Here is a 24,365-nt window from a genome sequence, read left to right on the forward strand (position 1 = left end):
CCATTTTCTTTACCAAAAGAAAGCAAAAACAATTATACCTATAAATTTTTAAAGTCTGTCTTCCAATTTTATACAGTAACTACTAGAATATTTAGTGACATAGAAAAATGGCCCTGATAATTGATAAGTGAAAAATACCAGGTTGCTGAACAGCATTGTGTGGTAAAATCGCACTTTTTTGCCAAAAATAAAATTATGCTTACAAATTTTTAAAAATTCTGTCTTCTAAGTTGCATGTAATAGCCATGCATTACTCCTGTAATCAGGAAAATAAATTTTTTTATTAAAAAAATTAATTTGCTCTGGTTACCTCAGAGAGAAAATAACAGTGGAAAATTATCTATAAAGAAAGGTCTTGAAATGAAGGAAAAGAGACCCCTCCCCCCACATACAACACACTTTCTAATTCTGTTAATTTTCAGCAAACTTTAATTCTAGGTAAAATTCAGACCAGTGATGGTCACTATCCTTTAGTGATCTAGAATTAGCAATTTCACTTTGAATCTAAATATGACCACTAAATGGTTTCCTTAGTGGTAATTATAAGTGGCCTATTGGGGTTTTACTTTCTTCTTTTAGAAAAATAATGGCTGTTGTGAATAGACTTGTAATTAAATACATTAGCCTGTAAGAGTGCATAGTAGACATTCAGCAGGTGCTGGTGTTCCTTCTAAAGGTACCTGTGGCTCCATAATTAAATGTTCTCTAAGACTGAAGCTTAAGAAGTAAACCAAAAAAATCACAAATCACTTCTTCAAAGTGCCAGTTTAAAATCCTTAAGCTCTTAATGATACTTATTATAGGATCTTTTGAATATTAATTAATTTTATGTATGTGAATAATTTATTAATAAAGTGATTGACATTTTTCAGAAGATATTCTCACCCTTCATTTACTCTGTTAATTCACTTTCAACATAATTAAAAGTATCTTCTAGAAGGAGGTATTAATTCACATGATCGAAATTTGCTTTCTCAACTTTAGGTTGCTATTGGCAGAACAGACACTGAAGACTTAGACCTTTATGCCACATCTCGGGAGAGGCGATTTCGTTTATTTGCTTCTGTAGAATGTGAAGGGCAGTTATTCATGACTCCATATGATTTTATTTTGGCTGTTACAACAGATGAGCCCAAGTGTGAGTATACTTTTGAAATTATCTTAATAATTTTATATTTTTTTATCTCTAACTTTTAAATGTATAGAGCAGTATAAGTATTTTTAGAAGAACTGAATAATGTGGCATTTCACATAATATTGTGCTATTCAATGTTATCAAACTGGTATTTCTTCCAAACTCTTACCTCTCTTCTCTTTTCAGAAACTTTCAATTGTGCTCTATCTTTCTCAGCATAACATCACCTTACTTTTGATACTCTTTATAAAAGACTCATATTCTGCCTATTCATTCTTATATCAAACCTGAACAGAGTAATTCAGAGAACTGGCTTTGAGGTTAGCCCTGGGCAAGAATTCTACCTGTATTTCTTCTAAATTTGTCATAGCTCCTGTAGTGTTAATATATTAATAGTTTAATTATTTCTGACCTTTTCATGCATTAGACCAATGGTTCTCAAACTTTTTGGCAGTATGTAAATTCTTACAAATCTCTTAATATCTAACTTAACAGAAGACAGCTGTATTCTCACATGTGCTTTTTTATTTGATCTGTTACAATATGTTGTTTTCCATTAAGTATATGAAGAAAAGCTACCTCACAGATATAGGTAGTAAAAAAAAAATATTTTAATAGATAATTATGGATAGTTTTCTTTGATACTGTATCACAATTGGCTAGTGATAGTTTAGGCTTCAAAAGCCTCTACAGATGGTGGTCAAGAGTAATGAGGACTAAGGGTTTCTGGCTGGCTTACCTGGGTGGATGGCAGTAGGGACCAGGTTTGAGGAGAAAAATCACAGTTTCAATTTTGGTCATGATCTATTTGAGACACTTTGGATATGTAAAAGGTTACAGTAGGATTTTTTTTAATAATTCATTTAAGTTCACTGAAAGATAACTCACTAAAAATCAGTAAGCCAAATAATCATTTGTTTAACCTATATGTGCTTGAAACTGTCACACAAATACTTAAACTAAAACAATTAGAGCCATTTTTTTCTCCAGAGTCAGTGATATGGCAAAAATGACCCTTAAAATAAATCCTTAATAACTTGGCATATTGGCTACTTGACAGATTAGCTTTTAATGAATTTTTGATTCTTGGGATTATTTCCACTGGATATCAAGGGAGAGATACAAGTACGTATTTAGGATTCATCTTTGCATGATTGCTAACTAATACGATGTATATGAATGACATTGCTTAGGAAAGCTGTATAGAATGAGAATATAGATAACCAAAGACTGGGCCTTGAGGAATTTCTGTTCTTTAAAAGATGAATGGACAAAGGGCGTTGAAAGAATGAGCTTCAAAAGGAGACATAGGAGTGGCCAGAGACATAGGAAGAAAATCATAAGGGTATGTAGTCACAGAAGCCAAGTAAAATAGCCAGAATTGCCAATTGAATGGAATGCTACTGAGAATTCAAGTTAATTGAGGATGGGAAAATGCCCACTAGATTTGGTAACATGAAGGCTATTGATGGTTTTTTATAATGATGTTTCAGTGGAGTCATTAGGGCAATTGCAGGAGTGAGTAGCAGATGAAGAAATGAAGACGATGAGTGTAAAGGACTTTTAAAATATTTTGTTGCAAAAGAGAAAGGAACTGAAAGGTAGCTGGAATGGAATTTGAAGTAGACACTTTTGATCATGCAAAATTTTAAATTAAAAAAAATTTTAACTAGAAACTATGAGGGTAGCATCTAAAGAAATGGAAACTACATAAGCAAAAACATGAAATCAAGACAGTATGTGGTATAGTCATGTAGCGATTTAAGGAATGTGTAGGATTATATAGTGATAGGAAAGGTCGAAAATTAAGTGGTGTTCTTTTTGTTCTTTTAAAAATTTGGAGGCTAGGATAAGAATTATATCCCTTATATTTAATCCATTTGATACAACATAGATTCATGATTACTGAATTAGTATAGGTTTAATACTAATTTATTAATAAATATAAATAATCTGTGTTGTACCAAATCAATTAAATAAAAACGTATGGAATATCTATACACCTACTTTGGTATTAAGGGACTTTTCTGTGTGCTACGAGGGATACAAAGTCTGTGCACTCAGGAAATTTACAATATTATGAGAGGACGTAAGATACGGAAACAACCAGCTCCAAGGTAGAATATGGTTACCTGGCACATGATAGGTATACAATAAATACGTCTTGAAGGAAGGAATTTCTTAGATGCTAAATGGTATTTTATATTCAATTCTATAATTTTTTCAAACATATTTGAAAGCTATTCTTTAAATGATACTTGATAATCTATAATATTTTTTTGAGTCAGGGTCTTGCCCTGTCCCCCAGTCTGGAGTGCCATGATGTATTCACAACTCCCTGCAGCCTAAACCTCCCAGGCTCAAGTGATCCTTCCACCTCAGCCTCCCAAGTGGCTGGGACTACAGGCACACACCACCATGCCACCAGCTAATTTTTAAATCGTTTTGTGGAGACAGGGTTTTGCTATGTTCCCCAGGCTTGTCTTGAACTCCTGGGCTCAAGCAGTCCCCCCCACCAGCCTCTGAAAGTGCTGGGATTACAGACATGAGCCACTGTGCCTGGCCTAAATTTCATATTTTGAAAACTTGTACTTCATTATTTTCTAGAATTTTTTTCTTCACAAAACACTCACTGGAAGCACACTGTTGGACTTTGCTTTTTGGAAATAACTTTTATGGTGATTCTTCTGATAGGTATTTGAAAACCATAAATTAAGAGTAAAAAACTGGTTTCATAATACAAAAAATGTATTCAGGATATTTTATAACCACAACCTCAGTTAATTTCTAACCACCACTTTTCAAACATAATTAAGAACAATCGCATAAGATCAAGATATTCATAAAACCTGTTTTGAAAGTTGGGGTTTTAGAAAAGAAAAAGAATAGAAAAATGTTTCATGGAGTATTAAATCAGATACATTAAAAATGTGTCGTAATGAAATTTGATTTGTGTTTAATCCTGGGCACTTACTGGCTTTGAAAACTTGGTTAAGTTATTTAATCTTCTGTTTCTTCATTTATAAAAAATAATAGCCTCATGATTTTTTTTGAAGATATAATTAATCAATTGTGCTTAGTATAGTATGTGGTACACAGTAAACATTTAATATTGTTATGTCATTATCATCATCATCATCATTTGAATTCATAGCCATGATTTTTTTTTCCCAAGACAGAGTCAAGCTCTGTCACCTAGGCTGGAGCACAATGGCCTGATCTGGGCTCTCTGCAACCTCCTCCTCCTGGGTTCAAGCAATTCTCCCACCTCAGCCTCCCAAGTAGGTGGGATTACAGGCACCTGCCATCATGGCTGGCTAATTTTTGTATTTTTGTAGAGACAGGATTTCACCATGTTGGCCAGGCTGGTCTCAAACTCCTGACCTCAGGTGATCTGCCAGCCTCAGCCTCCCAAAGTGCTGGGATTACAGGTGTGAGCCACCACGCCCAGCCCATAGCCATGATAATTTTTAAGCAAATATTTATACAACATTCACTTTTTTTCCCCTGTTTAACATCATAGTCATGATTTTTAAAAGTCTTTGATATCATTTTATGATAACATTCAAAAGGGAAAAGATGGTATGCTGTGTAAATATTTGCTTTAAAGTTATAGATCAAATAAATGTTGAGATATCTGATTGTTGATTATAATTTTGCATTACAATCTTGTTTTGCTTACTTAAATAGAACCTAAATGGTGACTTTCTTTTCTAGAACTAAAATCAATAATTATTTTCCAACATAGCATCAAGAATTATTTTAATTTAGATTTTTAAACATTTATTGTTAAATTTTTCAGACATACAGAAATATATTTAAAATATAATGAACATCAGCCTACAGCTTAAGAAATAATATTTCCAATGGAATTGAAGTCCTTCTCTACCTAAGTTATATTTATATATGCAGTAACTTCATATGAAAATAAGGAATTTAGAAAGTCAGAAAATCCTTTGAAGAACAATCTTGATGGCTCTTTAGTCTTTATTTAAAAAGCTAATAATACTGAACATGGTGACATTTCCGGCAGAATGAATATGGCTTTTGTGAATAATTTACCATGGAAATCTCTTAAACCCTACAAAACTCAAGAGTACCTCTAACTTCCTCTTTTGATTAATATCTTCTTAGCATTGCATAACAGCATGTGCATGTACTTTTCTGCCATTTATTTTTCTTCTTACTGCTATATTTTAAGAGCAACAGAATAATAAATATTATTTGTATTGTTCTATTCTTTGTTAAAAGGGAAGTGTTTTTGCAAAATGAACGTAGATAGTATCATAGTTAAGGTTACATGCTAAATTCCAACGTGTAGACCTGTGATTTGAATCACTTGATTACACATTTGTATAAATGATCTTGGACAGAGGAAGGATGTTGTTGCTACTTAAAGAAGAAATCTATCATTAGAAACATATTTCTTCTCTTTTGATTTTAAATTGAGTTGTTTTATTGCCTAATAAAGAAAAATTACATAGCAAAAATTGCTTTTATTGTTATTTTGAATTTGATATATTATTAATTATATGAAATAGCACCATTACGAGGTAGAAAAAGATGTTGGTTGGCATTATTGTAATGTAGCTGAAATAATTAATATTTACCAGTTTCCTAACATAGCTTATTATAGGGCTTCATCGCATCTAAACCTGGCGCTAATACTTAGGCAGGCATTAAATATTTACATTAAATATTTACAAATCTGAGCAAAGGAAATAGCAATACTGACTATACATTTGTCCCAATATTATAAGTTTTATAGTGTTCGAGATCTTTGGGGATATGAGGAGGAATCAGAAAAAGAAAGTGATCCCTGATATCTTATTCAGCTATAACACTCTTAATTCAGAGATGCTTCTTGAATAGCTGCAGGGAAAAATAATGAAACAGGACAAGTTTCCCCATCACTTCACATAACCTCCCTTTCCTTTCCTTTCTTTTTCTCTTTCTCCAATCCTTCTTCACCCTAGAGAGACCTGACCTATGAATTATGTCATGGAACAATAGTATAGGAAAGATCACAAAGAATACCTTAAAATTATAGTTTATCTATGTTAATATTATTTTATATTCTAGTTTGAATATTTCATAAGTATCATTATTTTTACTTTTAAGCCCACAAGATGTTTAACATGGAGAAAGTTAGGCTTACTTTATTAGTCCAGAAAGCCCCAAATTAAGATGATATCACTGTGGAGAAATGTTTCCTCTATCACTGATACTTATTATAAACAGTGCACAATATATAAAACAAATAGATAATATATGTAAGATCAAATTACAGATCCAAATTTTGAGGTTAAAAAAACTTTGCCTTTTGCACATAAAAGTTTAGTTATCAGTTATGGTTATAGATGGTTAGCAAATATGGGTATATATTACATGAAGTATTTATTATCTAATTATCTTACATTTGTTTATTTTAGTTGCCAAAACTTGGAAGTCACTTTCCAAACAGGTGAGTTAAAGCTCTTGGTGGATATACACAAATTTTATATGTGCATGCATTTATGTGTATATAATTTAAATATTACATATTTTTATACGTTTTATAATTTTTTTTGCAAATCGAATCACATCAGGTTGCCTTTTTTATCCTCCAGATTATCAGGGAAAAAAAAAGATGGACATTTCTAAGAGTTGGTGAAGATGTAGATTACTGGTAAATCTCATGTGCAAACATAAATTGGTATATCCACTTTGAAAAACAATTTGGCATTATCTACTAAAATTGAAGATATGCCTACCTTATTCCTAGTAAATGCATGCCTGCATTTAAATTCTGCAATAGTGCTTGCACATATACCTTGTAAAGTTGAGCTCAAATATATTCTGCAATCTAGTAATTTCTAGACTAAATACACTGGTATCTAGTATATACCAGTCTATATACCTAGGGAAACTCCTCCTTATATGCAGGAGAGGTTCACAAGAACGTTTATAGATTATATATAGTGGCCCCAAAACTTTAATATATCAATACTAGACCATAAATAAATTTTGATATATTCATATAGTATATTATACAATAGTGAAAACAAATGCATTATAACAGTGCTTTAACTAGATGAGTCTCAGAAACATAATGGTAAACAAAATAAGCAGTTCAAAAATACAAAGTATAATTCTATTTGTATAAAGTTCAAAACTGGGAAAATGAAATCATTATTTAGGATACATTCATACATGGGAAAACTAAGGAAGAATTAACTAAATTCAAGATAGTATTCATCTTAAGGATGATAGCAGGAAATATCATCAGTGATGGGCTCAAAGAAGCTTCTAAAGTACTGATCATTTTCTATTTTTTAACTTAACTACTTCTAACTTTAAACTGTGTATATATTCCTGTTATACTTTTATACATATGATTTTATTATTTAAAAAAAGAGTCTTAGAAATCTGGAGAACGTCCTTAACTACTTAAAGGGAGTCCTCCAAAAGCCTATAGTAAATGTCATGGTCATTTGTGAAACTTCAGAGACATTCTCTTTAAAGTTAGGTATATTAGTCCCCCTTTATTAGTGGGTAACATGCACTAAAACCCCTGGTAGTGAATGCTGAAAATTTAAAGAGTACTGAACCTTAAACATAGTATGTTTTTTTAATCTGATAGATGAGACAACTACTGGGTGCCTAAAAGGTGGGTAGCGTATGCAGCGTGGATATACTAGGCAAAGGGATGATTCATGTCCTGAGTAGGACAGAGCTGGACAGTGTGAGATTTTATCATGCTGCATAGAACAGTACACAACTTAAAACTTATAAATTGTTTATTTTTGGAACATTCCATTTAATGTTTTTGGACTGTGGTTGACTGAGGGTCACAGAAACTGTGGAAAGCTAAGCCACAGATAAGGGGAACTACCTTACAATGCAAATATGCCTGCTCTTGCATAGCATTTTACTGGAAGTCTAGGGTAGTATAGTATAGTAAGGCTGCTATGACAAAGTATCACAGAGTGGGTTAAACAATAGACATTTATTTTCTCTTGGTTCTGGGGACTGGAAGTCTGAGATCCAGGTGTCAGCAGGCTAGTTTCTTCTGAGGCCTCTCTCCTTGGCTTTTAGGCGGCTGTCTTCGTCTTCTGTCTTCACATGGTCTTTCCTCTGGGCATGTCTGTATCCTAATCTCTTCTTATAAGGCCATCAGTCATATTGGATTAGGCTCATCCTGATGACCTTATATAATAACCTAATTACCTCTTTAAAGAAAGATTCTCTCTCCAAAACAGTCAGAATCAGAGGTACTGGGGCTTAGGACTTCAACATATGAACATTTGAGACCATAATATGCAGCATGAAAAAAAGAGGCTCAAAAGATTAGAATAGAGGAAAATAATATGACTGGATGAAAAATGGAAAAATATATAAATTTTAGATTTGCTTAAATTTAATAAAAATTTAGCAGGGTTGCTACTGGATATAAGAGCAATAAACCAAACTTAATAATATGCTCCACACCAGTAAGAACAATTAGAAACTAGTATTTAATAAAATGCATTTCATAATAGAAACAAGAACTGTTAGGTACTTAAAAGCATACCTAAAGAAGATATATAAAACATTATTAAATTATCTTTTTAAAAAGACAAGTAAATGGAGAACTATATCATGTTCATATTGGTAATAAGCCATTTCCTTATGGTAATGATTTTCCAAATCTATCTATAAATGCAGAGTAACTCCAATAAAAATCCCAACCAAATTGATTCAAAATTACTTTAAAAATTAATCTGAGTAAGGGCCCCAAATATTTAGAACAATTCTAAAAAGGAAAGAGGGGGAAAAAAAACATTGAGTTGAGAATAATGGGGTTTATCACATGTTCAGATTAGAAATAGAGCTATAATAAAGTAGTATTGCATCATTGTGAAGATATTTTTCAAAACTAGATCAAGGTAATAGAATATAGAATTCAGAAACAGATCTAGGCATATTGGATAGATCTACAAATCGCTGGCAAAAAGAGTGACCTCTCAATCTTAGATGTTTGAATAATAAATTTTCCATGGTGGGGACAAAATTAAGTCTCAAATTTACTACTATATAAAAAAGCTAATTTCAGATGGATTAAGTTCTTATTTGTGACAAAACTTCTGTAAGATTACAAGCAAAAATGAGAGGCATGAGAGTTATTTTTTTAGATAAGACACATAAAGCAAAACTCGAAATTATTGGCAGTTTTTACTAAATTAAATATTTTAAACTTTAGCATCAAAAGACAGTGTAAGCAATGTTAAAAGATGTATAATGGACAGGAGAATATGCATGCAACATATTAACAGAATAGGGTAAGTGTCTTATAGAAAATCATGTAGAACTCCTTTTTTTATCTTTATAAAAAAGATAATTGGCTCAATAAGAAAAAAAAAGACAAATGTACCTACAATGGCCACTAAATATATGTAAAGGAGGTCAGCCTTACTAGTAAGTAGGGTATGCACATTAAACCAATGATATGATATTATTTCACACCCACCAGATTGTTAGCTTCCAGAAATCTGACAATATCAATAATTAGCAAGGACAACAAGAAGGAACCAGGTAAGAATGTAAACTGATATATTTATTTAAAAAAATTTTTTTGAGATAGAGTCTTTCCCTGTTGCACAGGCTGGAGTGCAGTGGTGCTATTCTGGCTCACTGCAACCTCTGCCTCCTGGGCTCAAGTGATCCTCCAACCTCAGCATCCTGAATAGCTGGGACCACAGGCACACACCACCATGCTCAGCTAATTTTTGTATTTTTAGAAGAGACAGGATTTTGCTATGTTACCCAGGCTGGGGTATATTTACTTTTGAAAGAAACTTGTCAATACCTAATAATGTTGAAAATACATATGAGAAATCCTTCTTCTAGAAATGCATACTAGAAAAATGTTTTTGTGTTTGTGACAGAAATCCTATATATTAGAGCCCCCCCTCCCCCAACCTTCCCACGAAGCGTCATCTATATTTACAGCCGCTTTCCATCACTGATTGCTCACATTACTGCCTGAGCTTCACCTCCTGTTAGATCAGTAGCAGCATTAGATTCTCATAGCAACCCAAACCCTATTGTGAACTGGCATGTGAGGGATCTAGGTTGCATGCTCCTTATGAGAAGCTAATGCCTGATGATCTGTCACTGTCTCCCATCACCTTCAGATGGGACCATCTAATTGCAGGAAAAGAAGCTCAGGGCTCCCATTGATCCTACATGATGATGAGTTATATAATTATTTCATTATATGTTACATTGTAATAACAATAGAAATAAAGTGCACAATAAGTGTAATGCACTTGATGATCCCCAGAACATTTCCCCTCCCCCGCTCCTGGTCTGTGGAAACATTGTTTTCTGAGAAACCAGTCCCTATTGCCAAAAAGAGTAGGGACTACTCCTATAAATGTTTCTCGAACGTCAATTGTAGTAGCAAAAATTTGGGAACAGTATGATGTCAGTCATCAGGGAAATGAATGAAAGATTTGTAAAATAGAGAAACACAGGCTAAATGTAGAAATACAGAGTTAAAATGAATAAATACATTATAGCTATGTGTATTAACATGAGTAGACATAGAAAACATAAGTTTGAGTAAAAGAGCAATTTGCAAAATAATATTAACTGGCAGTCATTTAAAGTGCAAAGACCTTTTCAAAGGTCCATGAAGTCAAAACTATTTTCATCATGATATTGAGAAGATACTTGTTTTATTTACTGTCATTCTCTCATGAATATACGGTGGAGTTTTCTAGAGGCAGTTTGGTAATGATGCCATTGCTCTACCAACTAATAGAATGTGTGTTTGTGTATTCTTGTGTTCTAAAATTTGTTTTCATTTTCAAATAAATTAAATATTGATAGATATAACCCACATAAACAATATATCTTTTGGGTTCATAATATTTTTAAGAATATGAAGAGTTGCCTTTCAGAACTGCTACTATAGACAACTGCTATGTAGCCATTAAAATGAAAATGAAGAATATTTGACAGGAAAATATGCTCATGATATTATTATTAAATGCCAAGGGTGAATTATAAAACAGTATGTAGAGAATGATTTAATATTTGCAACAATACCAAAATTACTATATAAATATGCCTAGCTAGAGAATTGGACTAAAAGGATGTTAAATAAAGTGTGTGTGTGTGTGTGTGTGTGTGTGTGTGTGTGTGTGTGTGTGTGTAAAACTTGCCACCCCTAGAGACTCAATTAAGTTTGGTTTAAAACTTAAGTTTGTCATCCCTATATTACAATTAGTTTTTGTTTTCTGTACTTACTAATTTTTCTATAATATATATGTATTAACTGTATAATTTTATTAAAATAGTACTCATTTAAGAAAATTGTGTAACTCCTTTAAAAGGCAACTGTAATTCTAGGAAACTGAATTTAATTCAGCAAATATTTATTTTCTGCCTACAATATAATTCTAACACTAACCACTCTGAGGTTAAGCATAGTGCCTAGCAAGACTGCCCTCATTTCAGATGCTTGTTGCAAGTTTGGGGGCTCCAGGCCACCCACACTCTGACCTTACTGTCTGCAAGTCTGAGAGGTTGCCACAGCTCCCCTTAGGTTTAATCATTTGCTGGAATGACTCATAGAACTCAGAAAATGCAGCACCTACAGTTATGGTTTTATTAGAAAGAATACAGAGTAAGATCAGCCAGATGAACAGACAAGGCAAGGTCCGGGAAGGTCCTGAACACAGAACTTCTATGCCCTCTTTTAAGAACATGGAGTTGGGGTGTGTCACCTTCCTTGCCCAGCAGCATGTTCACCAACCAGAAAGCTCCGCTGCGCTTGGTACCTAGAATTTTTACTAGGATAGGCATGATTGATTGAATTCGCCGTGTGATTGAACTTTATCTGTAGCCTCTCTGTTCTCCCCAGAGGTCAAGCTACAGGCCCAACTCATCACAGTTATTCTTTCTGGTAAGCAGCTCCCCTCCTGAGTCATCTCCTTAGCATAAACTCAGGAATGAATCAAGGATTTAGAATCTTCTTCCTAGGAACCAGGAACAAAGGCCAAATTCTTTATAATATAGCACTGCTACATATGAAACCAAGCTGGGAATTGGGCTTAGGGAGATTCCCAACATGGGTGGAAATATAAAGATTTTCATAAATTTTAGAAGTTCTTAATGTTAACAGAGAAGACAAGATGAATGTGTTGATTGGATGATTCAGACCAGGAGAAACTAAATTATTACTAAAATAAGCTACTTGGAGTCAGTCAGGGTCTGGCTCTGTCATTTATTAGCTCTGTGACCTTGGGTGTTACTTATCCACTTTAAGTCTTGGTAAAATATGCATAATGAGGGTTGTTTTAAGAATGACATATTGTATAAGCCTATTGCCAAATACGTAGAGGGCACACAATAAAAGCTAGCTATGATTTTTCAATCTTACATTTTGATTTTTCAGTCTTACACTGTAGCTGAGTTTAAGCTAGCACAGATGAGGTTGGAAGACATGGAAACAGTAAAATAGAGAAAGATTAGTTAACATTTATACAGTTACAATAGAAATGGTATAAATTAAGCTACATAGAATGTATTTGGAATGTTGTTTGTTAAATTTAAAAATTTTTTTTTGAGACAGGGTTTGTTGCCTAGGCTGGAGTGCAGCGGTGTGATGGTGGCTCACTGTAGCCTCCGCTTCCTGGGCTCAAGTGATTCTCCCACCTCAGCCTCCTGAGTAGCTGGGACTACAGATGAATGCTACCATACCCAGCTGAAGTTGGCTTGTTTGTTTGTGAGTTTCACCATGTTGCCCAAGCTAGTCTCAAGCTCCTAGGCCCCAGGGATCTATACACCTCGGCCTCCTGAAGGGCTAAAATTATAGGTGTGAGCCACTGATCCCAGCCCAGAATGTTTTATTAAATCTCTTACTCTGACAAAAATGTTTGAGTTTACTGTTGCCTAAACAATAAATATCCCAGATTCTCATTTCAATTTGGACCTGAATTATTCTGTGCCATTGCTATACTATAATTAGATGCACTGATTATCTGGTGGCATTTTTTACTTGCAGTGCAGATATAGAAACATAAAGAAAATGAACACAAGAATCCACATATGGGCTTCAAGGTGTCCATAAATCCCCTAAAAATGCTGTTCCGGCTGGGCACAGTGATGCACGCTTATAATCCCAGCACTTTAGGAGGCTGAGGTGGGCAGATCACAAGGTCAGGGTTCAAGGCCAGCATGGCCAATATAGTGAAACCTTGTCTCTACTAAAAATACAAAAAAATTAGCCGAATGTGGTGGCAGGCACCTGTAATCCCAGCTACTTGGGAGGCTGAGGCACGAAGAATTGCTGGAACCTGGGAGGCAGAGGTTGCAGTGAGCCAAGATTATGTAGCTGCAATTCAGCCTGAGTGACAGTGTGAGACTCTGTCTCAAAATAAAAATGCTGTTCCTGCCTTTGATATACCAAAAATTTTCTTTTCCTGCTAGCTCAGCTTTGCAGTTAAAAAAAAAAAATTATAAATGTCAGAAGGCATTTTTAGGTACAGCTTCATTGGCAAGGATTTGTCTGAAATGCTTGAATGTATGAAAAATTAGAAGATCTTGTTAAAAATGCAGGTTGTAACTCTATAGGTCTGTGATGGGCACTGAGATTCTGCATTTTGCACAAACTCCCAAGTGATGCTCAAACTTTTGGGGAGCCACATGCACTGGGGAGTGAGGATCAGATCTGAAAATAGAAGTGGGTTCTATATGTTTGTTTTATGTGTTTCTAAGCAGACTAATTTTATTATTTCAAATTATCTCACCAAATTTCAAGTTCTCTCAGCAAATCCTTTAATCATTTTTCTTCACAATTAACCAAATTATAGTTTTCACTTAGTTGTTTTTAAGACTATCCACAATAAATTCAAAATTGATTTCGTATATGAGTAATGATCCAAATATTTAAATTCTCTGATATTTTTTCAGCAGCAATGATAGATTGATTTTTTTAAAAAAAGAACAAGCTAAGCAGCAGTTGAAGTCTGTGTTCTTTAATATTTAAGTTAAAATTAGAAACAAATTGAAACAGTGACCACAATAACTCAGTACCCATTTTTCTGCTTCATCCAATGTCATCATTCTTTAAGTCACTAATCATCAAAATACTCTTCATTCTTTTCTAACATAATCCTTTGTTCATTTATTTCCTCTACACAAAGCCCTCTAAATCCAAATATGTTACAAAAAAGAGACATTACATAAAGCCAGGTGACATGACCATCTCTGACCTTGATATGGAAATCCACGTTTTTCCATGGCTTTCATAAAATGATCCCTTTATAACTGGCTCCAGAACTTAAAGTCACCATTTTATCTTGATTTGGCTGTCTCATATATAACCTGCCGTTATGAAACTTATCTGAAATTTTAGGTAGCTATAATTAAATTTAGTGTAGCCTCTTCATCATTTCTTTTATGTTTGAACTGTGCGCAAATATTGGGTTGTGTGCTTGAATGAGCCACAGGCATAACATAGGATAAATAATGCCATGTTTCAGGTCTTTAAAGTGGAGAATTTTGCATGGACATTTAAACATGTTTTTGATCTATTTTATAAGTAAGTGGTTTAACCAATTCATCAGTAGTATAATAACTTCTTTCACAGGAATTAAATCAAATGCTTGCAGAAACACCACCAGTTTGGAAAGGCTCATCAAAGCTATTTCGAAATCTTAAGGAAAAAGGTGAGCTAATCTTACTTAGTACTGGTCCTTTTTTAAAACTGTATTATATATACTATTTATATATGCATATTTTCTCATACCTAATTTTAAAATTATATATGTGTATGCATAGAGAAAAAAACTAAAGAAGAAAACAGCAAAATATTAACATTTCTGGGTATTAATGTGATTCTTGTGTAGTTCCACCGTCCATTAAAGGTGGTTTTCATGTTATTGTTTATATATTATTTGTATCTTCCAAATTTCTTTTACAACTAAATGGACTTACATAGCTTAACAAATTGTTTTGTAACTGTATTGAAAAGTATATTTTATATTTACCTAAAGAAAGCATTTTACAAAAATACTAGATCTTCAAAGGTCAATTTTTCTTTCTTCCATTTTGCTTTGAGGGAATTATAGATATTCCTAAAGTAATCAACAGGAAAATTTTAGTGGATGTATCTTTTGACAGCCTAATTTGGACATGTTTCCTTTAAAGGCAACACTTACTGCAAATATACCTGTTATAACTTACTTTATTATTAATGTCAATATAAGGTTAATTTATTAATTTATATATTTCCTGGTAATCAAGTTATATGGCTTTTATTGTAATTTTCTTTTACAGTGTACTTTTTTACACATTTGTAGAAAAAAAATTAATGTTTTTAATCTTAAGTAATGTTTCTTGGAAATACATTTTTTATATTCTCAAATATAAGAATATGCAAAATAAAACTATTAAAGAAATTATATAAGCAATTATATTTTCCCTTTTCATCAGTTTTAACCAATATTGGTTTGACAGTAATACGCTTCAGCCTGAAGACAAATACTTTGAAGGAGTAGTTATAATTCATATATTTTATTTAAGTAGAATTAGAAAGTTCAAATTGCTTCCCCATAGTTTACATAGAATCTGAAAGGAAGAGACACCATATCTTTCATTGTAGGTGTTTCATCAGTAAGATTTTTAAATCTTCAAGAAATCTAGGCCAACGTGTCTTAAAAAACTCTTAGAAATTTTTTTCATAGATGTTATCTTAAAAGATTGCCATTTAGATCTTAGGGTGAGATAATAGGATGAGGAAAATTCAAATCTCGGAAGGATCAAGTAAGTATGGTGAGTTTCAAATATTTTTCTTAATATACCTCATGGGATAATACAAGTTGGTTCAAATAAAATCCGAGAAAAATAATGCATGGAAGAAGGAATCTGTTTTTAGTTAAGGGAAGGGTTTAATCTGGAAGTCCTAGGTTTAGACATGTCCTAATCCTTCTCATGTTATATGCAGGTTTGCATATTTTTCCCCCAGGGGATAGAACCTATTCTGTGCCGTATGACGACAATGTTCCATTTCTGTGCTGTCTCATATGGTAGCTACTAGCTAAATATGGCTATTGAGCACTTGAAATGTGACTAGCATAACTAAGGAACTTAAGTTTTAGTTTTATTTGATTTTAAATATTTTAAATTTAAATAGCTACACCCTGTAGTACAATGCATATCTGTATCATACCGATTAGATCATCAGGGTAATGCATGATCTCAGAAAATTTTAGAATCATTAGGTGAAATAGAGAAGTAAAAAGAGCCTTGTTTTTTCTTAAGAGCGATTAAGTAGCAGAAGTAGCAGAGAAATTTTAAGACTAAATCTTTAGAGCTATTGAAGACTAATTTTATTTTTATTTATTTATTGAGCCAGGGTCTTACTTGGTCACCCAGGCAAGAGTGCAGTGATGCAGTCATGGCTCATTGCAGCCTCAACCTCCTGGGCTCAAACAGTTTTTCCACCTCATTTTTTGATTTTTTGTAGAGATAAAGTCTCACTGTGTTGCCCAGGCTGGTTTCAAACTGCTGGACTCAAACAGTCCTCTTCCCTCGGCTTCCCAAGGTGCTGGGATTATAGGTGTGAGCCGCCTCACCTGGCTGAAGACTAATTTTAAAATTAAAAGTTTATCTACTTAAAATATTACCTAGTGAGAAAACATTACACATTTAAACATTAAAAATTATATGCATTTATTAAAACATATAGAGAATTATAAATAGCCAACTGTAATGTGTCATGTATAGGAATTTAACAATGTAACGCTTTTAAGGAACTTCCCTTAAAATTTGTTTGGATTGAATTTTCAAAAGAAACCTAGTTGACATCTTTCTTATCCTCTGTTTCTAAAGATCACACCATTACTATATGCCTAACATTTTTTTTTTTTTTTTTGATCCTGGATGCCATAAATAAATTGAAGACGTAGATTTGTAGTATTCCATTTTTGTAGTTGGAAAGCATTAAAAATACAGTTCAGTATATTTTTATATACTTCAGTAGTATTTTCTCTTTTCCTTTACCATTTTTATTAAATTATTATAACGTATCATGAGTTTCACTTCATTTTTCTTCCCTGTGGTTTAAGTCGCCTCATTATCTATGTATTCTTACAGACTAGTGCCTACCATGAAAGTCATGGTCAGGACACTCACTATTAAGTAGTCCTTTACTTGAGAGAAATCTTGAGTTAACTATCAAATAAAAGATGCATAGCAGCTATTAAAATTCTTTATACCAACCAACATCTCCTGTGTATTCTACCAGGTCAGCTAGAACAACAGTTAGTGAGATAGGATTATGGAGACAGAATGCCCATTTCCCATCCCATTTCCTTTTCCCCCGCTTCTTTTATGCTTTTCTTTCCTTGTTTTAGGGATCCCTATGGACTCTTAAGTATTGTATCTTTATATACATTGACCATTCCAGAATCTTTCTACCATAACATTCATGGCAGTCAACCAGAACTATCTGTCTATAGGTCACAATATTCTAGTATAAACAAAAGAAGGGAATGAATGCTTTTAGGGCCCCCTGGGTAGTGCCCTTCACGTCTCTGACAAACTGCCTGACAGTGACTCCTCTTCTCTTTGTTCTGTAACAAAGAAGGCAGCCTCAAAGAACACCAGATAAATGGAGTTTTAAAGTTCACAATCTGGTTAATTTAAGGATTTTTATACCCTTTTACCAAGCATCACAACTATCTGATATCTAAATAACTATTGTAGATACATACTCCTGCTGTTAATCTTCTCAGTATCTACTTGGAAGGTCAGTTAAAGCACTAAATCTAGTTTTGGGTGTTGTATTCCAAAAGCAAGAATTCAAATAACGGAATGCACATTTTTATTTACTTCGAACACACTCCTTTTAAAGTTTGTAAGTTTGCAGTTACAGAGAACTCAGGATGTGACATACAGAAAGTATAAGCCATTTAGTTACAATAAAAACTTCTTGGGAGTACATTTAATAGACGCATTGAAGATAATTTGAAAGCCAGAAACGTCGTGACTATAGAGCTTTATTCTTAAAATGCAAAGCAAAAATCAAATTTCTAAGTAACAGTGTCTAAATGTTTCATCCAAAGGTTACTAAAGAGTAATTAAGCACTTTGCAGTGTTAATTAACCATTTCTAGCCTTTTAATTTTTACTTCTTTTTTTTTTTTTCCTTTAAGCTCTGTTGGACTTGACAACCTTTTTATTTTAACAGTCATATATTAGAAACTAGCAACAAGTTTAAAAGTTACTGCTATAAGTATACATTATGAGTTTGCTTTTTTTGCCAATATATTTGAGAGCATAATGATTTTATACGGGTTTCTACAGAGGCATGTGGAATAATTAAGTAAAATTAAATTTGTTGCTTCATTTGCTATAGTTTTATAATAATTATTTAAAATAATATCTAGTATCTGTTTTTAAAACTATAAGCTATTTATAGCATTTATTGCTGTTACAATAATATTTCATACATATAACATAACTGATACTATTTTTCTTGTAGGTGTGATTTCTTACACAGAATATCTTTTTCTTTTATGTATTTTAACAAGTAAGTATACTTATTAAATTTATTTCTGGATGCAGCTTTATTTTTTAAACAGAATCTCACAAAGCAGATCTTTCTTAGATTCTCTTACTCTTGAAAATCACTATCTGTGTTGTTCTGCAAAATTCATGTTTAATGCCATAGAAAAATGCTAAGCATAGCACTGTGAAGAGTCAAAAACATAACTGTTACAACTTATGGTATAGTAATAAATGCTTATAAATTATAAATTTAATACTATATATCAATTCTTCTGGCTTTAATCTACCTGAGACTACAAAGATCATGACATGTAATAATTTGTAAATTTCCTACTGTACTCATTTGAATCATATTTTCTGTAAGACTGATGTGAGAGAGTGAGTGAGTCTCTCGAGTCTATGAGAATACTCATTATTCACATCCAAAACTTTTTCTTCCTCTCATGTGCAGGATTTCTTAGGAAATGTATGAAGGGTTTGCTAGGTTTTCAGTTAATTTATTTGCATTTAATGGAGAAAATTTTGTTATAGTTTACTGTGTTCCAGCCACCTGGCCTTTCTGTTCCTTGAATTCCCACCTCAAGGATTTGTACCTTCTGCTTCCTGTGCCATCAGTACTAATCCTCAGGATCCCCAAGATAATAAACATTGTTCAGGTTTCCTTTCAAATGTGAAGACTGAACACATCCTTACTTGGCCAACCTCTCTAAAATAACTCCCTCTCTCTTTATATCTCTTTACTCTGCTTCATTTTCTTCATATCATACTATTTGAAAGTATTATTGGTTTACATGCCCTTGTTTGTCTCCTGACACTTGAATGCAAGGTCCATTATGGCAAAGATTTTATCTTATTTGTTCATCTCTGTATTAAGAACAGTATCTTGCACATGTACACTAACCCAAAAAGTAGTTAGTAAATGAATGAAGAAAGGAATATATGAAAGAATACTGTTAGTGGAATTTCCAGTTGTGAGGATTGTGGAGATGCATGGAGACAAGAACATCAATAAAACTGTCATTAGAAACAAATCTAAAAATACCTTGTACTTCTTTGATTAAAAAATTCACACCACTGTGTTATTCTTAACTTTGTAACTTAATGAGGAATGATGTTAATTAACATTGAGTTCTGTTCAAGTAAGTTTTGAGAAGAAGGAATGTGTACATGCACTCACATACGTGTTTCAGAAATTATCTTCCTTTATTTTTTTCTCTTGGACTTGTCACATTGCTCACTGCCTAGACTGAACCAGTTTATCAAGACAGGGGATGCAAAAAGAAAGAGTAGTTCACACTGAGCTGGCTGTGCAGGAGACCGGAGTTTTATTATTACTCAGATGGGTTTCCTGAGCATCCAGGGATCAGAGTTCTTAAGGATACTTGGTGGGTAGCGGGTGGGTGAGTCGGAAGTGCTGGTTGGTTAGGTCAAAGATAAAATCATAGGGAGTCAATGCTTTTTTCTTTCACTGAGTTAGTTCCTGGGTGGGAGCCACAAGACCAGATGAGCCAGTTTATCATTCCATGTAGTGCCAGCTGATCCACCAAGTGTGGGGTCTACAAAATATCTCAAGCACAGGTCTTAGGTTTTACAATAGTGATGTTATCCCCAGGAGCAATTTACGGAGGGTCAGAATCTTGTAGCTCAAGCTGCATGACTCCTAAACCATAATTTCTAATCTTGTGGGTAATTTGTTAGTCCTAGAAAGGCAGTCTAGTCCCCAGGCAAGAAGGAGGTTTGTTTTGGGAAAGGGCTCTTATCATCTTTGTTTTTAACTATAAGTTCCTCCCAAAGTTAGTTTGGCCTAACTAACTAAACAAGGGCCAACTGAATGAGCAGAGCTTGGAGGTTAAAGCAAGGTGGAGTTAGTCAGATCTCTTTCACTGTCTCCTTTATAATTTTGCAATGGCAGTTTCAGACTTTAAATGAATTAAAATGTTAGTGCTGAAGAGCTAGTATTGTACATTTTGTAACAGGGCTACCTGTCGCTGATCCACTCTGCAAAGGCATAGTAATGAAGCAAGTCCAGTCAATGTTGCTACCCTGAGAATTAGAGTGGGTGCGAAGGAACATCTCCAAGATGTGTTGAAAAGCTAACTTGTTTGCCAGAACAATGATGGATGCAACATTAATAGTTAAATTATGTACCTAAACCAGCAGTGTGATAGGCAAGAATAAAAATAATGTTGGCTAGGAAAGCCACTTGTTGAGATGCAACAGGGTATAGTTTAGGAGTGTCAGAAAAAAACATATATAGTGGGTTTTGGCACAGAAAGGTTAGGATCTTTGGGTGCTGTGAAACTTTCTTTGGAGTTTAGGTCTCACCAACAGAAGCTTCTAAGAGTGTGATTTGAAAAATTATGGGATATTGTTTAGACTAGAACTAAGAAAAATGTGAAAAGAGGGCTGGCAGGAAGTGAGCTACATAATCTTGGTTACCTGTCTATAAGTATCTCCTCTTTACTTTGTACTGCATTTTTCCCTCCAAACAATGCTTGTAAGGAGGACTTCTTTTCTATATGTATTTTTTTAAAATTTAAAACTTGGATATTAGAGAGAGGTGGCATACATTTGTATTTTTTTGTCAAAGAAATAAATGAAAATGAAAGTAAATTTAGATTCCTAAAATACATGCAAGAAGTGAGCTTGCATAAAGGACTGGCTTCTGTTTCTGTTATTTTCAGAGACAACTGTTACCAGTTAAGAAAGTAGGACACTATCAGTGCTTCTCTTGCAGGTTCAAGATTTCACAACAGGTGGTAGCAAATGTATCTGTGGGGGGTCCCTTTTTAAACGTTGTGCCCCTCCCCCACAGTCATCTCAAAAGAAAAGATCCAGTGTTTTGAGAAAGGCATGTCCACTGAGCTTCTCTTTGAAGGACACTTTAAAGTTTTCTTGTGCCCAAGTTTTCTCCTTTATGCTTAGAAGTGAAAAGGAGAAAGAGATTGAACCTCATTATTACAAGGTTCATTACAAGCACTTCATAGTATGTCAAAGTCTGTCTTTTTCAGAAAAGCAATAGTTCCTTGTATTTTGGGGGAATTGGTAATTACATACTCAATCTTCTTTTGTTTTATATTTCTGTTTTTGAAGCCTCTAGAAGTTTAAACTCAAATGTATAATCTCTTATGTTTAACATTTACTTTCGTAGGTCATTTCAGTTAGAATTTTCCCAAAAATCGGAACTAGTCCATTGCGTCACATTTTTTTTTCCTGCCACACTAAGTAGCTGAACATATTAAATATATTTAAAATATGATGAGTTGATATTTTCCTTTTAAACAAACCAACAGATTTTGGATGAGAAAGAGAAGTACTGATTTTTAGAAATAAGGAAAGTATTCAAATTTTTCTTTCAGTGCTATGCAACAAGTATCACAGAAGTACTTTTAAAGTATATTATCAATTTGTATTAAGTGTACTAATATGTAAAGCAGAACTATATATCCTTTCATATGCTTTTATTATATTTAACTGTATTTAACCAGTAGTAACATGTTACTTTTAATTTCTTGGATAAAGAAACTTTTTCTGTACAGAATGTGAGTAACTTTACAACTAATGTGGAGTTTGTACTTTAAGATACATTTTTCCATTTTATGAATACCTTTTCTGTTTTTTCTGGCAGAGCCACATGCAGGGTTCAGAATAGCTTTCAACATGTTTGACACTGATGGCAATGAGATGGTGGATAAAAAAGAGTTTTTGGTGGTATGTATGTTATATGCTGCATTTTATCAATGGTTAAATATTGCTTACTTAAAGTTTTACATTTTTGCCTTGTTGGCAATACTACTGTAAGGAAAATAGTGAAAAGCTTATGCTTTTGCCTTTATTTAATAAAGTATGTACTCAGGTACTTGAACAATATTTACATTATACAAATATAAATTACATTCAGTATATGATGATTACTGTTGTTTTTACATTAACTAAAACTGTGAAATGTATCAGGAGTTTTCTGTTGGGTGGATAACAGGCAGTCCTCAAGTTAAATATGCCCTGTTAATATTCAGTCCCCATCATTTCAGCCACCTAGGCACAACTCCTTCCATAGAAGCTTCTCTTCCTTCTCAATTAGGATTCATGATTTTTTTTTCTTTTCTTTTCCACTTAATCCTGCCTTGTATTTCAGTCTTGTTCCCACTTCCCTGTTCCTTTCTCTTATCTTTGACCAAAGGCTGATAGTTCTTAGGTATTTACCTTTTGACGTTTCTTTGACTGGTCCAGCTCTGGTGCTGGTCTGATAGTGACTTCAGCTGCTCACTCAACTTCCCATAACCTCCTTCCAGAATTTTTCTCTTTCTTTTTACCCATGTGTTTTGCATCTTTTTTTTGTGACAAAATGGTTAGTCTGCTTTTTTCTTTGAAATAGAAAATAATTTATTTCTTAGAGTAACATACATATTACACTCTATCTTTACCTACACTCTCCTAGTAAAAGAAAGGGAAATCAACAGTCATTTTTCTTTTCTTCTTTTTTGTTTTCTTTTTAATTATGGCCCTACCTCCTGAACAGCCATTTTATTTTCTACTTTTCCTTTGTAACATAGCTGTTTAAAATTCCTTAGAAAACCTCTGAAAGAGCCTCATATTTACTTCAGAAGCTGAAACTCAGAAGAAGTCTGTGACATCATTCTTTTTCTTAGTAGGAAAGAGAAACTATAAAAATCCTCATCAGAAGCTAATTAGTAGCCATTCAAAGGGAAACAATCAGACTAATTACTGGGATTTATCAGAAGGCTTAAACTCTCACCCATGCAGCCCTTGCCCAGGTATAGTCCCTGAGCCAAGCCACTGGAGCTGGAGCCTTCATTTCAGTGCTTGGCAGAATGATGGGGAGATGGCAGTTTTCAATTTGATGACAATAGTTATATGTGTGTTTCTACCATCTGAAAATGCCCAAGTTTAGTGTCATTTTCTTATGAGAGTGCACGACTGTATTTTAGGAACTTTCAGAATGGGCCTGGGCCTGTTTTTTCTACATAACATTCTATGTCTATACTGCCAAGTTCCATCCCCCTGACTTCAAGTAGAAGATTAACTTTTGGAACTCAGTTCATTAGAAGTTCCCTGTGTGGATGTCTGCATTTTAGAGATGAAGTAAAACTGTAACATTAAGTACATTTAACTTAATTATGGGTTACCAATACCAAAGGATATATTTTCTTAGCAGAAAAAAACTGAAATCAGAAAATGTATCTATAGTTGTTTAAATGTTCTTGGTAGATGAAGCTGTTTTTTGGTTTTGGAACATACGTAGTCCAGAATAGTAGATAGGTGCCCAGAAACTCTTGTTGGATATTTGATTCATGATTGCTTTCTTTGTCAGCTACAAGAGATATTCAGGAAAAAAAATGAAAAGAGAGAAACTAAAGGAGATGAAGAAAAGCGTGCAATGCTGGTAAGAATACTTTATAGTAGCTTTAGGTGGGTTTTCTAGGCAACAATTATTTTATTCATGTTAAGAAACAATAATTAAAGTTTGTAACTTTGAAGCTGTCCCTTTCTTGAAAACTTTCTAAAGTTTTTATGTAGAAAAATGCTTCAGTATTTATATGCATTGATATCAATATTTACTTCAAATATTGATATTAAACATCTGTATCCATAATCATTCATTAAATCATTTTCATCCATATTGTTATCTGTGAGATTTGAAGGGTATATCGTACAATAGATTAATA

The 24,365-nt window shown here is 33.4% G+C and overlaps 1 protein-coding gene across 5 annotated transcripts in view; it reads left to right on the forward strand.

Moving 5' to 3' along the window:
• Positions 1-24,365, forward strand: part of MICU3 (mitochondrial calcium uptake family member 3) — a 94,912-nt gene that overhangs the window by 35,539 nt on the left and 35,008 nt on the right. For 4 of the 5 annotated variants that reach the window (XR_004272002.1, XM_032288356.1, XM_032288354.1 and 1 more), the window contains exons 2-7: positions 985-1,138; positions 6,568-6,599; positions 14,757-14,835; positions 18,653-18,700; positions 22,307-22,389; positions 24,011-24,082. Coding sequence is in view for 4 of the 5 variants with exons in the window: in XM_032288356.1 (XP_032144247.1) it covers positions 985-1,138; positions 6,568-6,599; positions 14,757-14,835; positions 18,653-18,700; positions 22,307-22,389; positions 24,011-24,082 (468 nt within the window). In the remaining variant the exon portion in view is untranslated. The remainder of the gene's footprint in view (positions 1-984; positions 1,139-6,567; positions 6,600-14,756; positions 14,836-18,652; positions 18,701-22,306; positions 22,390-24,010; positions 24,083-24,365) is intronic. The other variant, XM_032288355.1, reaches the window with a different exon arrangement.

This window comes from Sapajus apella, unplaced genomic scaffold, assembly GCF_009761245.1.
Source record: "Sapajus apella isolate SASKATOON/1434 unplaced genomic scaffold, GSC_monkey_1.0 scaffold21, whole genome shotgun sequence".
In the NCBI taxonomy this organism is placed as follows: domain Eukaryota; kingdom Metazoa; phylum Chordata; class Mammalia; order Primates; family Cebidae; genus Sapajus; species Sapajus apella.